Source organism: Symphalangus syndactylus, chromosome 16 (genome assembly GCF_028878055.3).
Source record: "Symphalangus syndactylus isolate Jambi chromosome 16, NHGRI_mSymSyn1-v2.1_pri, whole genome shotgun sequence".
In the NCBI taxonomy this organism is placed as follows: Eukaryota; Metazoa; Chordata; class Mammalia; order Primates; family Hylobatidae; genus Symphalangus; species Symphalangus syndactylus.
Genome location: NC_072438.2, coordinates 68,391,415 through 68,404,200, shown reverse-complemented (window position 1 = coordinate 68,404,200; position 12,786 = coordinate 68,391,415). Strand labels below are relative to the sequence as shown.

At 38.3% G+C, this 12,786-nt stretch overlaps 1 protein-coding gene and 1 long non-coding RNA gene across 8 annotated transcripts in view; one reads left to right on the top strand and one right to left on the bottom strand.

Annotated features, from left to right (window-relative positions):
• The window catches only part of LOC134732755 (uncharacterized), a 151,374-nt gene that overhangs the window by 23,668 nt on the left and 114,920 nt on the right, over positions 1-12,786 (top strand). The gene's annotated exons all lie outside the window — the stretch shown is intronic.
• Positions 1-12,786, bottom strand: part of RANBP3L (RAN binding protein 3 like) — a 51,975-nt gene that overhangs the window by 18,613 nt on the left and 20,576 nt on the right. For 2 of the 7 annotated variants that reach the window (XM_055246409.2, XM_063619550.1), the window contains exons 2-6: positions 5,848-5,906; positions 4,547-4,586; positions 3,968-4,045; positions 2,766-2,840; positions 51-122 (exon numbers count right to left, since the gene is read on the bottom strand). In XM_055246409.2, the coding sequence (XP_055102384.1) occupies positions 51-122; positions 2,766-2,840; positions 3,968-4,045; positions 4,547-4,586; positions 5,848-5,906 (324 nt within the window). The remainder of the gene's footprint in view (positions 1-50; positions 123-2,765; positions 2,841-3,967; positions 4,046-4,546; positions 4,587-5,847; positions 5,907-12,786) is intronic. The other 5 variants (XM_055246411.2, XM_055246410.2, XM_055246412.2 and 2 more) reach the window with 4 other exon arrangements.

The following is a 12,786-nucleotide window of genomic DNA, read 5'->3' as shown; positions in this document are numbered from 1 at the left end:
AGGTGGTAAAATATACAATTTCTGAGGTTCTTGAAATAGAAGCTACATACCTTGTTCAGCACTCTTTATATCAACATTACTTTGCACAAGAGTTGATGTCATAAAAACATTGTTTTTCCTCACTGTAAGAAAAAATATTTAAAATTTTTTTAAATATAGAAGAGTGTCAGATTCTACACTATTTGGGGCTTAACAATCCCGTTCTGAACTCACCAGCAGATGTCGCAATTGGCACTAACAGAGTAGTAGGTAGTGCCCTCTGGAGCACTGGCTCTGCTAAAAATGGGATTGCCGGCCAGGCGCGGTGGCTCACGCCTGTAATCCTAGCACTTTGGGAAGCCAAGGCAGGTGGATCACCTGAGGTCAGGAGTTCGAGACCAGCCTGGCCAATATGGCGAAACGCCGTCTCTACTAAAAATACAAAAAAAATAATGAGCCGGGCGTGGTGGCAGGTGCCTGTAATCCCAGCTACTCGGGAAGCTGAGGAAGGAGAATCGCTTGAACCCAGGAGGTGGAGGTTGCAGTGGGCTGAAATCGCGCCACTGCACTCCAGCCTGTGTGACAGGAACGAGACTCCATCTCAAAAAAAAAAAAAAACAAGGTATTGCCAGATGCGTCCTGCTACATAGTTGTGTTTACTTTCAGAAATCTAAGTGAAAATTAGGTGACTAGCAGAAAAGGCAGCCTTTTTTAGAATCTTTCAATAGTGTACCGTCAGAAATTCTACAGACTATAAAATCTGAATTGGTAATGAACCCTTCGGCATTAATATATAGCTCTTATAAAATATTATAAAACTGTTAGCAAAGTCTGCCCACACTCCCTGACTTTTTAATGAGTATACCTGAAGAAAGAAGTAAAGATAACAAATCTGCTAGGTAATTTTTCTACAAGTATGTTGGTGGGGTAAGACTGTGGTGGTGGCTCCGAGTATAGAATTTCTATACATTTCAAAGGGATCTCCTCGATTGCAAATTGCAGAAACAGCAACCTTTGGCATTTAATGAAAATGAGAAAAGAATAATTGCTTCTTCAAAGTATTCTTTAAGGTGTTATAACATAAATGTTTGGGTAGAATCCCTTCTCTACTTCAGTTCAATTTAATGTTTTTTATGATCTTTATTATTGAACATCAACAAAAAAAGAGCCATATTTTTCTCCTGCTGAACACCACTAACATTCTGCACAACATAAAACAGAATGATGCTCTTTCTTTTTGTGTGAGTGTCCAGTAAAAAATGAATTAAATAACTTAAAGCCATTCCTTTGTTTTATGTATAAGTACAATAAAACAGAACACCTTTGCCTCTGGGATTAGGATCTCTATTTCTCTCTCTCTCTCTCTCTCTTTTCTTTGAGATAGAGTCTCTCTGTCATCCAAGCTGGAGTGCAGTAGCGTGACCTTGGCTCACTGCAACCTCTGCCTCCTGGGTTCAAGCGATTCTCTTGCCTCAGCCCCCCAAGTAGCTGGAACTACAGGCGTGCAACACCACGCCTGGCTAATTTTTGTATTTTTAGTAGAGAGTGGGTTTCGCCATGTTTGCCAGGCTGGTTTCGAACTCCTGGCCTGCAGCGATCTGCCTGCCTTGGCCTCTCAAAGTGCTGATATTACAGGCATGAGCCACCACACCCAGCCAGGATCTCTATTTTTCTTAATGTCTGAGCTTGTCAGTCAGGTTAGAAGGATTAGAGACACTAAAAAGTGTCTCTTCTGCATCTGAAAGGTACTTGATATACTGTTGCTCAGTCATTCCTGCAATTATTAATAAGAATGCAGATTTATTCATTGAAAAACTGTAGTTCAGGCCAGGCACGGTGGCTCATGCCTGTAATCCGAGCACTTTGGGAGGCCGAGGTGGGCGGATCACGAGGTCAAGAGATCAAAACCATCCTGGCCAAAATGGTGAAACCCCATCTCTACTAAAAATACAAAAATTAGCTGGGCATGGTGGCGTGCGCCTGTAGTCCCAGCTACTTGGGAGGCTGAGGCAGGAGAATCGCTTAAACCCGGGAGGCAGAGGTTGCAGTGAGGCGAGATCACGCCATCGCACTCTAGCCTGGGCGACAGAGTTAGACTCCGTTTCAAAAAAAGAAAGAAAGAAAGAAAGAAAAAACTCTGTAGTTCCTGGGTAGAGGGGGATCAATTCAAATGAAGTGAGTAGTTTGTACTTTTTCTTTCTTAGTGGCAAACTTAACTTGGAAAAGGCAATTGATTGTTTAGTAGAAATAAAAATATGAGAATAGAGATCATTTTAATGTGGAGAAAATGCCAACCATTTCAAATATTTAATTATGATACAATAGTTTTACTAAGCAAAACATTATAAATTTCAAGTAAAGAGGAGTAATGTTTTAATTAGTGGAAATTTTAATGGATTTCTATGCTAAACTTAAAATATGAATCTAAAGAATAATTGCATGTTTTAAATGCTATACATTATAAACTATGTAGATGGACAATAGTAAGTAAAATAATACAAATTGTTTTTACTTTTATAGGGCTGCCTTAAATAAAATAATGCTGTTATAAATGTGAAATCCTAATAAAACCTTAAGTTCAAACTTTCTAACAAAGGTAAAAACATATACTCAGAATTTGTGAAGTTAGAATTCATAAGGTATTCTTCGATGCATACTTTGCTAAGGCCTCTGTTTATTTCTAAAGTGTCAGCATTTTATGATCACTAAGAAAGAAAAGTCATCATTAATAAGAATGATTTTGAAAAGTCAGTGTCAGGCTTGAGGTTCTAGAAACTCTATATTACCTGGCCCAGAATGGGGGAAGGTTGGGAGGTTAGTGACGGATGAACATCTCATTTGCTTCTGAGACAAGGTTGACACTAAAAGCAGATTGCAAACTAAAGTCAGTAAGAAAGTGGGTTTTTTGTTTTGTTTTCATTTGGAGTTTTGCTGTTTTGGAAAAATTTCTATATCACTAATTTAGAAAAATCTTTTTATTTTTATTAATAAAAATAAGGAGCACATCTGATGAAATGATAAATTAATTTCCATTCAATTCCATTCAACAGTAAATATTTATTTTGTGGTCACCACATGTAAGACACTATCAACCATGAAGATGACCTCAAGGAACTCACAGTGGAGGAAAAATATATACATAGATGCTGTATTACAAGGCAGAAGGCATAGAGCTCATTATAAAAGGAATAATTGGAGTACTTTCAGCATAGAAGAGAAGCAAACTAAGTTACTGATTTACTCAGAATACAGTGTATGATAAAATTATTTTCAAGGGGTAGGCATCCGTTTATTTAAATAGGTGGTTACTTTTTTTTTTTTTTTTTTTTAGGAGTCTCACACTGTCACCCCACCTGGAGTGCTGTGGCGCAATCTCAGCTCATGGCAGCCTCTGCCTCCCGGGTTCAAGAGATTCTCCTGCCCCAACCTCCCAAGTAGCTGGGACTAGAGGCACCTGCCACCTTGCCCAGCTAATTTTTTTTGTATTTTTAGTAGAGACGGGGTTTCACTATGTTGGCCAGGCTGGTCTCAAACTCCTGACCTCATGGTCTGCCCACCTCGGCCTCCAAAAGTGCTGGGATTGCAGGTGTGAGCCACTGCGCCCAGCTGGTGGTTACTTTAAAAATGGCCTTTTCCCCTACTTACAAAGCTAATACATGCTCAATGCATAAACTTTGGAAACATAGCAAAATACAAAGGCATGGGGTACGGGGAGGAGACCAAATCACTTGCAATTCCTCTACTTAAGATAACCACTGCTATCATTGTGGCTTATGTCCTTTTGGTATTTTTTCCAATGCTGATAAATGGAATGTTTAAATACTGACTCACTGTACCATTGTATAGCTTGTTGTTTTCACATAACAATATATTATAAACACTATTCAGTTGGCAAGCTTTTAACATTACCCTTTTGAAAAGTTTCTCAGTAATTTTGCATTCAGAGTAAACATAACAGTGAATAGTCAACAGTCAAGGCTATACATACCTCCCTGGGACTGAGAATTTGTAGTATGAAAAGTGAAAGATGAAGACCGTACACGCTTTCTTGAAAAACCATTACATTCTGCAAGAAAAGCAATGGAAAGGCTAAAATTACTTGCGATAACAAATTATCCTCAACTCACGATAGGGTAGGATAAACAGAATTTTCTTTTGTCTACACAGATCATCATTTGATAACACATTAACCCTTGAAGCACTATTTTAAATATTGGGGTTAATAGTTTGCTGATTGATTATAAACCTATAGGCATATCATACTAGTATGAAACAATTAGAAATGAGTGGTGTCAGCAATAATTTGTATATGCATTCTGAGGTCTACAGAGAATGCTTTTGATAGGCTAAGGGGCAGGGAGTGGAGCACAATGAATTTTAGTCACTAACGTCAGTGTTCTCAGGGAACTATATATCATCTTTCAAGACAAAAGTGAATCTACTGGCATATTTTAAAAAAGAAAAAGCATTAACTTTCACATCGTCTGTGCCACATGCCAAAATACTTGTGTCTGCTAATTTTGTTTGTATAAAGATTGATTTTGGAATACAGGATGAAAATCATTACCTGGTTCTGCTGCTTCATACAGGGCGTCTTCTGCAGGTCTCTGAAAGGAAACAAAACCACTGAGGAAAGCTGAGTATTTGCCTTTGTATTATGTTGGTGCAAAAGTTATTGTAGTTTTGGCAATTAAAAGTAATGGCAAAAATCGCGATTACTTTTGCACCAACCTAGTACATCAGATTTCCACCCTGCCACTTTACAGAATTCTCAGAAGCCAGGGCTAATCAGCCTGGCCAGGACAAAGCAGTTCACCTTCATTCATCAGGCACATAGTCAAGAAAAACCAAAAGTCTAGTCCAGTGGTTTTATAGTTCAATGACTGCAGATTTACTTGTGGAAGTTAGTTTAAAATGTAGATTTTGAGGCACCTATTTTCAAGATTCTGAAGTAGTTGTTCTGGGATGGGGCCCAAGAATCTGCTTTTTTAACAAGGGCTTGGAGGTTGAGTGTTTCTTTTGTTTAGTGTTTTTGTGGGTAGTAGGTTAAATTACCTGCATGGGTAAGAATGAATACCAAGAAATAAGGTAAAATGAGAATCTAGTGGGGTTTTTTGTTTGTTAGAGATGAGGTCTCTTTCTGTCACCCAGGCTGCAGTACCAGCAGTGCAATCATAGCTCACTGCAACCTCTAACACCTAGGCTCAAGCAATCCTCTTGTCTCAGGCTCCCAAGTAACTGGGACTGACTACAGGAACATGCCACCATGCCTGACTAATTTATTTTTATTTTTTTGTAGAGATGGGGTCTTGCTTTATTGATCAGGCTGGCCTTGAACCCCAGGCTTCAAACAGTCCTCCCACTGTGGCCTCGCAACGTGCGGGGATTACAGGCACAAGCCATCACGCCCAACAACTAATCTTACTGTTGGTCTTTCAAAACAAATGATTTTATTATGATGCCAAAAAAGCAGACAGAGTTCAGAAGATCCCTTTTAAATCAAATATTGTAATTTAGAATTTATTTTTTTACCCAGTTTTAGGCTAGGTCAGTGGTGAGGACTCATATGAGGAGCTATAGCCCTCCTAATCTCTTTCAGCTCCTCCCCTTTTCAAGTTACTCCAAATAAAGTTATTACTATAGTGAAACAGTATGTTATCCATAGCTGCAAGACAAGGCCTCTGGCTTCCCATTCCAGCCAACCTGAAGTTTGTAAATCCTGACTATATAAATAATCTGGAGGCACTACTCTGCTAGTAAAGAACAGGATAAACCTATGCAGCAGTGATATCTTTCAGGATAACTAGCTTCCTGAAATATAATTATCTTTGTCAAAGTAAAATTAAACAAAGAAGTAGTCGATCTTACCTTAAAAGTATGTTCTCCCTTTTCAAAAACAAATATTGGCTGAGCAATGACAGATTTTTCTGTGAAAAAAAAAAAAAGAAAACAGGCAAGAAATCAAAGCATATTCTGACATTTCTTATATCATCTAAAAATATTTGAAGACTTTTTTTTTGTTTTTTGTTTTCTCTGCATTTGGGTAAAAGCCAAGCTATTCTACATGGATACTATAAATTGCACATTTGTAAATAATTTAACAGTTAATTACAGAAATAAATACTTGGGGGAAATGATAGCAGTGTGTTTCCGTAAATAGATAATCCCATTAAAAGAACATGATTTAAGTGTCTAAGGAAAACACAATATAATTATGTACCTTTAGAATCTCATCAGGGCATAGTGATTAACACCATTGCTTTAAGAATAAAAAGTTTCAATGAGTGAAAAATCTAATCTAGGAGTAGTACTTCCACTTAGGTTAGATGTGGAGGTATAAATGATATGTATGCATTGCATTACAACCTTAAGATATCCATAAATAATTCATATTTCCTTCACTAGTCATACACCAAACTTTATTTTTAATATTTAGATAAAAAATTAGTCTTACACAGTGTTATAAAGTAGGTAAAGTTTGTCTTCAACCTTGCAAGCCTTATTAATATTTTGTATTTTCTTATCTTAGATAAGGCAATAGAGAGAAACTCATTCATTGTAGGGTATACATAAGTGATAACAGCTTTAAATATCAATGCTCCAGAATTCTTAAGAAATACTATATGGTAGTTAAGGGCTTGGGCTCTGGAGTTAGTTTAGATAGGCATGTGTTCAAATATAAGTTACATCACTAATTGACTAAATACTTTGGGAAACAATGTATCTTTACCTTAGTTTCCTCATCTGAAAAAAAAAATCGAGATTATAGCAGTACTTACTTCATAGAGTTTATGTGAAGATTAAATGAGACTTTTAGATATAATTTCTTAAATTTTAACAAAAACAAAAAAGCCTTAAAGAAAGGATACCTGGCATTCCACCAATCCCCATTCTAAAACTCATAGCTATCATTGCTAAATGATGACAACACATTCTGGATGAGACCAAGTAAGACCTCAGAACTTTTCTCAGTATAGCAACCATTACCAACATATTGTCTTGGCATGCACTGAGGTAATTTGCCATCCCTGAGCTGAATAAATAAAGCTCTAGCTGACAAATTTCAAGAAACTACCAGACATATACAACTTTTAAATGCCAGAAAGGGATTCCCCATTTCTCCATAATCTTATCTCATAAGAGTTTCATAATGTCTGCAAACACCCTTTGTGAACTTCCTAGAGCCATGTGAACTTGGATACCTCTTTCAAGTCCAGTGAAATAAACTGTTTAGTGTTTAGTGGGGTATTTTTGTTTTTGTTTTTTGTTTTTTTGTAAGACGGAGTCTTGCTCTTGTTGCCAAGGCTGGAGTGTAATGGCCAATGGCGCAATCTTGGCTCACTGTAACCTCCACCTCCCAGACCGAAGTGATTCTCCTGCCTCAGCCTCCCGAGTAGCTGAGATTACAGGCATGTGTCACTACACCTCACTAATTTGTATTTTTAGTAGAGATGGGGTTTCACCATGTTGGCCACGCTGGTCTCAACCTCCTGACCTCAGGTGATCCACCCGCCTCGTCCTCCCAAAGTGCTGGGATTACAGGTGTGAGCCACCACGCCCGGCCTTGTTTAGTTTTTTTATGCAAGCACTTACCATGCTGTCTTCCCTTGGAGCCAAGCGATCCCCAGCAGAAAATCTTCACTAATGTATTGGCATTACCATTCATATGAAACTATAGCTCAATTCTTTGTTGTTTCTCAAAACAAGCTCCTTTTCCGGAAATTATGTTAGATTTAAGCAGTGAGATTTACAGAGATTTTGAAAAGAAATAGTTTTTGTGAATGTGCAGTGGAATATTTATGAATTAGAATAATAAATGTGACTCTTCTAAACTGGGCTTGGGACAGTCATCCCTAAACAGCATGGCTTGACCTAAGCCTACACAAATAATATGTTGACTTTCCCTCTATCAAAACATATAGCTAAAAATGTGCAAAAGTGATCTTCAATGGCAGCATTAAAGAGGAAGTCACAAAGAGTACTTGCAGCTTGGAGGGCATATAGCAAAGTAAAAAGGCCACTTTTATCCATTAATTCAACACATATTTATTGAGCATCTTTTTTATGCAAGCACTGTGCTGGGAACTAGGGACACATAGTCTAATTGAAGGTGCATTAGTGGCAGCGCAGCCACCTTCCCTCCTTGACGCTGCCCGGAACTTGGTTAGCAAAGAGATAACCTTCATACTTCTTCCACCTAGATTGTCTCCCCTTCTCCCAAACAATTCTCTTAGCTCCAAAGACTGAGTCAAAAGTAAGCATTTGTCAAGCCATTGGGTCTACAGCAGATTTTTTTACCTGACCCAGTAGGAGAATCTGAAAACAAAAACAGAGTCCTTAAAATTATATTTTTAAAATGTAGCCTTTTTTCCTTTCTACTATAGTCATTAATCCATTTATTCAACAAATACGTATTGAGAAATGACTATGTGCAAGACATTTTGCATGCTATTGTGGATGTTAAAATTAAGTTTAGCCTAAAGCTACCTCCTTATAAATTCTGCCTAAAGATTTCTCTGTTCGTAGTGAACTGGATGTGTAAACAGACTGGAACCTACTCCTCTACCAATCACTAAGTTTCGGCCAATCACAGGAGGCCAACTCTTCAAATAAAGCAAAAGCCAGCTGTAACCAATCCAGCTGTTCCTGTACCCCACTTCCTGCAGGTCACTTTCCTTTTCCTGTTTCCTTTTTCTGACCACATGGCAGCACCAGAGTCTCTCTCAACCCATTATGGTTTGGGGGCTGCCCGATTCGCAAATTGTTCTTTGCTCAATTAAACTCTAATAAATTTAATTTTTCTAAACTTTTTCCTTTAAGATGGATAAAGCAGAAAAGAAAACGGATGTAATCCCTGCCTTTTATAGAGCTTACACTGAGGAGGAGAAACAGAACTAATAATTAATTACACAATTATTGAAGTTCACCTGGGGTAAGCATTATAAAAGGGAAGTACCAGGCTCTCAACAGGTAACCAACAAGAGAATCTTGGTTTTTGGGGTCAGGGTAAGGTTTCCAGGAGAGGTGATATTTAGGCAGACTTGTAGGATGAGTAGAAGTTAGCCAGGCAAACATAGAAGAAGGACATTCCAAGCAGAGGGAAAAGCAAGAGGAAAGTCTCTGAGGAAGGCTTGAGCTTGGCACATTTCAATAATGAAAGGAACCAGTGTAGCTGATACCCTAAGAAAACAGTGGACAAGGGTTACAAAACACGGCTGGATATGAGGCTGGAGCTTTGCAAGGCCTTGTAGGTTCTACCAGGGAGTTCTGTTTTTATTCCAAGAAAAATGGGATGTCGAAGAGGGATTTTAAGCAGGGGAGTGATTTGCTCTGATATGCATTTTTTCTTTTAAAGATCACCCCTCCCATGGTGATGAAAGGGTATTAGGGGGGAAGAGGCTAAGGGAGAGGAAATAAGGAATCTAATTAAGAGGCTAGTCTAAGTTCTAGAAAGGAACTGATGACGCTGCTCTTTTTTTCTTTGTTTAAAATCATGCATCCATGACTTTCTTTTTAGAGAAATTGAATAATTAAAAGTTTAAAATACAGTCTTCTGTGGCAATGAAAGAAAATGAGGGGATTAGAAAGAAATACTTTAAAACTTAAAGGTTAATTTTGCTATTTTGCTTGTTTTGAGATTCATGTAGCATTTAATGAATCTCAATATTCAATGTTGCTTTTTTCTGAAATATTTCATTAAGAGAAGACATTCATTTACCTCACAAATATTGTATTGAGTACCTGTTACAAGAAAGAACACGAAGTACTATCTATTTAATTCAATCTCAGTTCACTTGTAATTCTGCTCCACAAGGGAGGTACATTGTGGGTCAAGTGCTTTTGTCCATCATCTGGTCTAAATTAATTATTTTAATCATTCTGTGGATTAAATATGGTTTCTGCCACTTACAGATGAGGAAACTAAGGCTTGGTTTAGTGCCTCACTAAATGCATACCATTAGTAAGTGGCAACGCCTTTAATTAAATCTAGGCCTCCTGCCTCCAAAACCATTGATTTAACTTCAATGCATCATACTGACGTATTATCCTATATGGCTCTACTGGCACAAATTAGTCCCAAATGTATGATACGTGACATAATCCAGCACTATGCTAACAAAATATTAGTATAAAATAACAGAACTTTCAGCTTTGTCAAAGTTGATTGACCATACACGTGAACTTCGACTTCCTCCTTAAATCAGAAATCACAAAATAATAAGGTTTTCTTGGTGTGGGGGAGGAAGAGGAAGCCACCACAAATACAAGGAAAAATGAAGAGAAATAATAGCAACAAAATTTTGGAAGCTGGGAAGCAGAAGGATAAGTGGTAACTGACTTTGCAGCCTAATAGAGCCTAAACATAAAAATAAATAAATACCGTGATATGTGGACGGAGGTTAATGCCGAAAGAAACAGTGGTGAGAGTTGGATACAGTTGTCTCTGGGGATCAAGAAAAGGGAGAGCAAAGGAGGGGACAAGGATGAGTCTCCTGTTTTTCCAGAAAAGCCTCATAAAACCATTTGATTCTTTAAATCACATGAATATGTATAACTTTGAAAATATAAAAACTAAATTAAAAAATAATCCCCTTTCTACCATAGTCAGACTACCAGAATTAGAGGACAAACCCCATGCTGCTTGCCAAAAATAGACTTCTTATTGAATTATCCTGCCCAGCAAGCATACAGTACCTTGCTTCTTGGGCTTAACTGTTCTTCACATTAAAGTAGGTGGAAATAAAGGTATAAGTAAGATGGAGTCACTGAGTTCAGAAAGCAATCAAAACTTCCCCAGAATAACTGAAGATCTGCTTTTTATGATGCCATCTAAACCTTTGAAAGACATTTGCTTTAGTTCTTGGCCTTCACCTTTACTCAAAACACTCATCTGAGTCTGTAGACAGGAATTCACTAGAAAGAAAACCCAGTACAGTGGTCCCTGTTATCTGTGACTTCAGCTACAGATGGTCAACTGCACTTCAGATATTTTGAGAGAACATTCACATAAAATTACAATATATTGTTAAAATTGTCCTAGACTATCATTCTTAATCTCTTGCTGTGCTTAATTTGAAAATTAAATTTTATCATAGGTATGTATAGGGGGAAAAAATTCAGCTGAATACTATGCATATATTTAATAGCTTTGTCCTCCAGGATTTTAAAGCATTATACTATCACAGTCAACGTTTACAATAAACTTTTTTTCTGTTTTATGTACTCTATACACCCCCTAATTTTGGGTGGGTTGTAAGGTGTCTCTACCTTTTATTTCCATGTCTTTAATTGACACCTGCTCTCTGACAGATAAACCTATTTCAACTGGGAAAGCAACTGGAGGATTTTTTTGCTGGATCTCCTCAGAGATGGGGATTTGAAAGGATCTACTGAGTCAAAAGAAGATGTCAAAGATAGAGTAAGATGCTGAGAATGGAGTACCTTTGGCTCCATTGTACTCCAGTGGGCATGGGGGACAGGCAGCTTCTAGAGGTCCCTAAGTTTCTGCTACACGGCTTCCCCCACCTAGATTTCAGTACACCTCTTCTTTCCACTTGGTAGTGTAGTAGAGATGGAAACCAAATTCTCCATGCTGGATAGGACCAGGCTACTCTAGCCAGGGCTAAAAAAGGTTGTGTAAACAGTCTTGGCAGGAAAGAGGGTGGAAACAAACCCCTGCAGAGGGGCAGGCACTGCCAAATGGGTCAGCTCTAATTGCTACCAGGACTGGAATTATCCACTTGAACTGTAGCCCTGGCAGTCCCTGCATTTTCTTCTCCCTTTCTTCCTGGCCCTTTCCACATGTCTCTTCCACATCCTCTTCTCTAATTTCTGTTCCTTGTGCACTGTCTCACCCCAGTTTCCAGTACTTTCCTTTATGTCCCTGTCTTCTCATCCTTCTTCACTGTGTCTGGTTCTTTGGCTTGTCAAAGCATGGATTTTAGAGCTTGGAAGTCAGATGGTCCTAGAGCTGTATTTTAAATAAAGGACTGAGCCTCAGCTTTTTCATCTCTCTCTCTCTCTCTCTCTCTCTATATATATATATATATATATATGAACTATTATGAGGATTTAAGCAGTATATGCATGCGAGAACACCTACAGCTTCTTCTTCTAACCTTTTGAAACAAAGCAGAATATCTATCTGTATCTGTCTATTCATCCGTCCTCCGTATATGCACACATCTCTCCATATATCCAGATGTAGACATCTGTCCACACATACATAAACATAAACATGTAGCAATATGTCAGGCTACAGTCTGCATAGGAGACACTGAATAAAAGTTAGATTCACTTCCCTCCTGCTCTGCTGTCCTGTGTGATATGCACCCACTATATTAGTCTGTTCTCACGCTGTTGATAAAGACACACCCAAGACTGGAAAATTTGTAAAGAAAAAGAGGTTTAATGGACTCACAGTTCCACGTGGCTGGGGAGGCCTCACAATCATAGTGGAAGGTGAGAAACACATCTTACATGCAGGCAGACAAGAGAGAATTGAGAGTCAAGCAAAAGGGGTTTCCCTTTATAAAACTATTAGATCTCGTGAGACTTATTCACTACCACGAGAACGACTCATGAAGGAAACCGTCCCCATGATTCAATAATTTCCCACTGGGTCCCTCCCACAACACACGGGATTTATGGGAGCTACAATTCAAGAGGAGATTTGGGTGGGGACACAGCCAAACCATATCACTTACCTACTTTATGTTAGCTCTGGGGGAAGTGACTCATTCTTCCCCAAAAGTCTTTCTTTTTCTTTTCACTCATTACCTTATGTTTACCCCTAGCTTGCTTCTC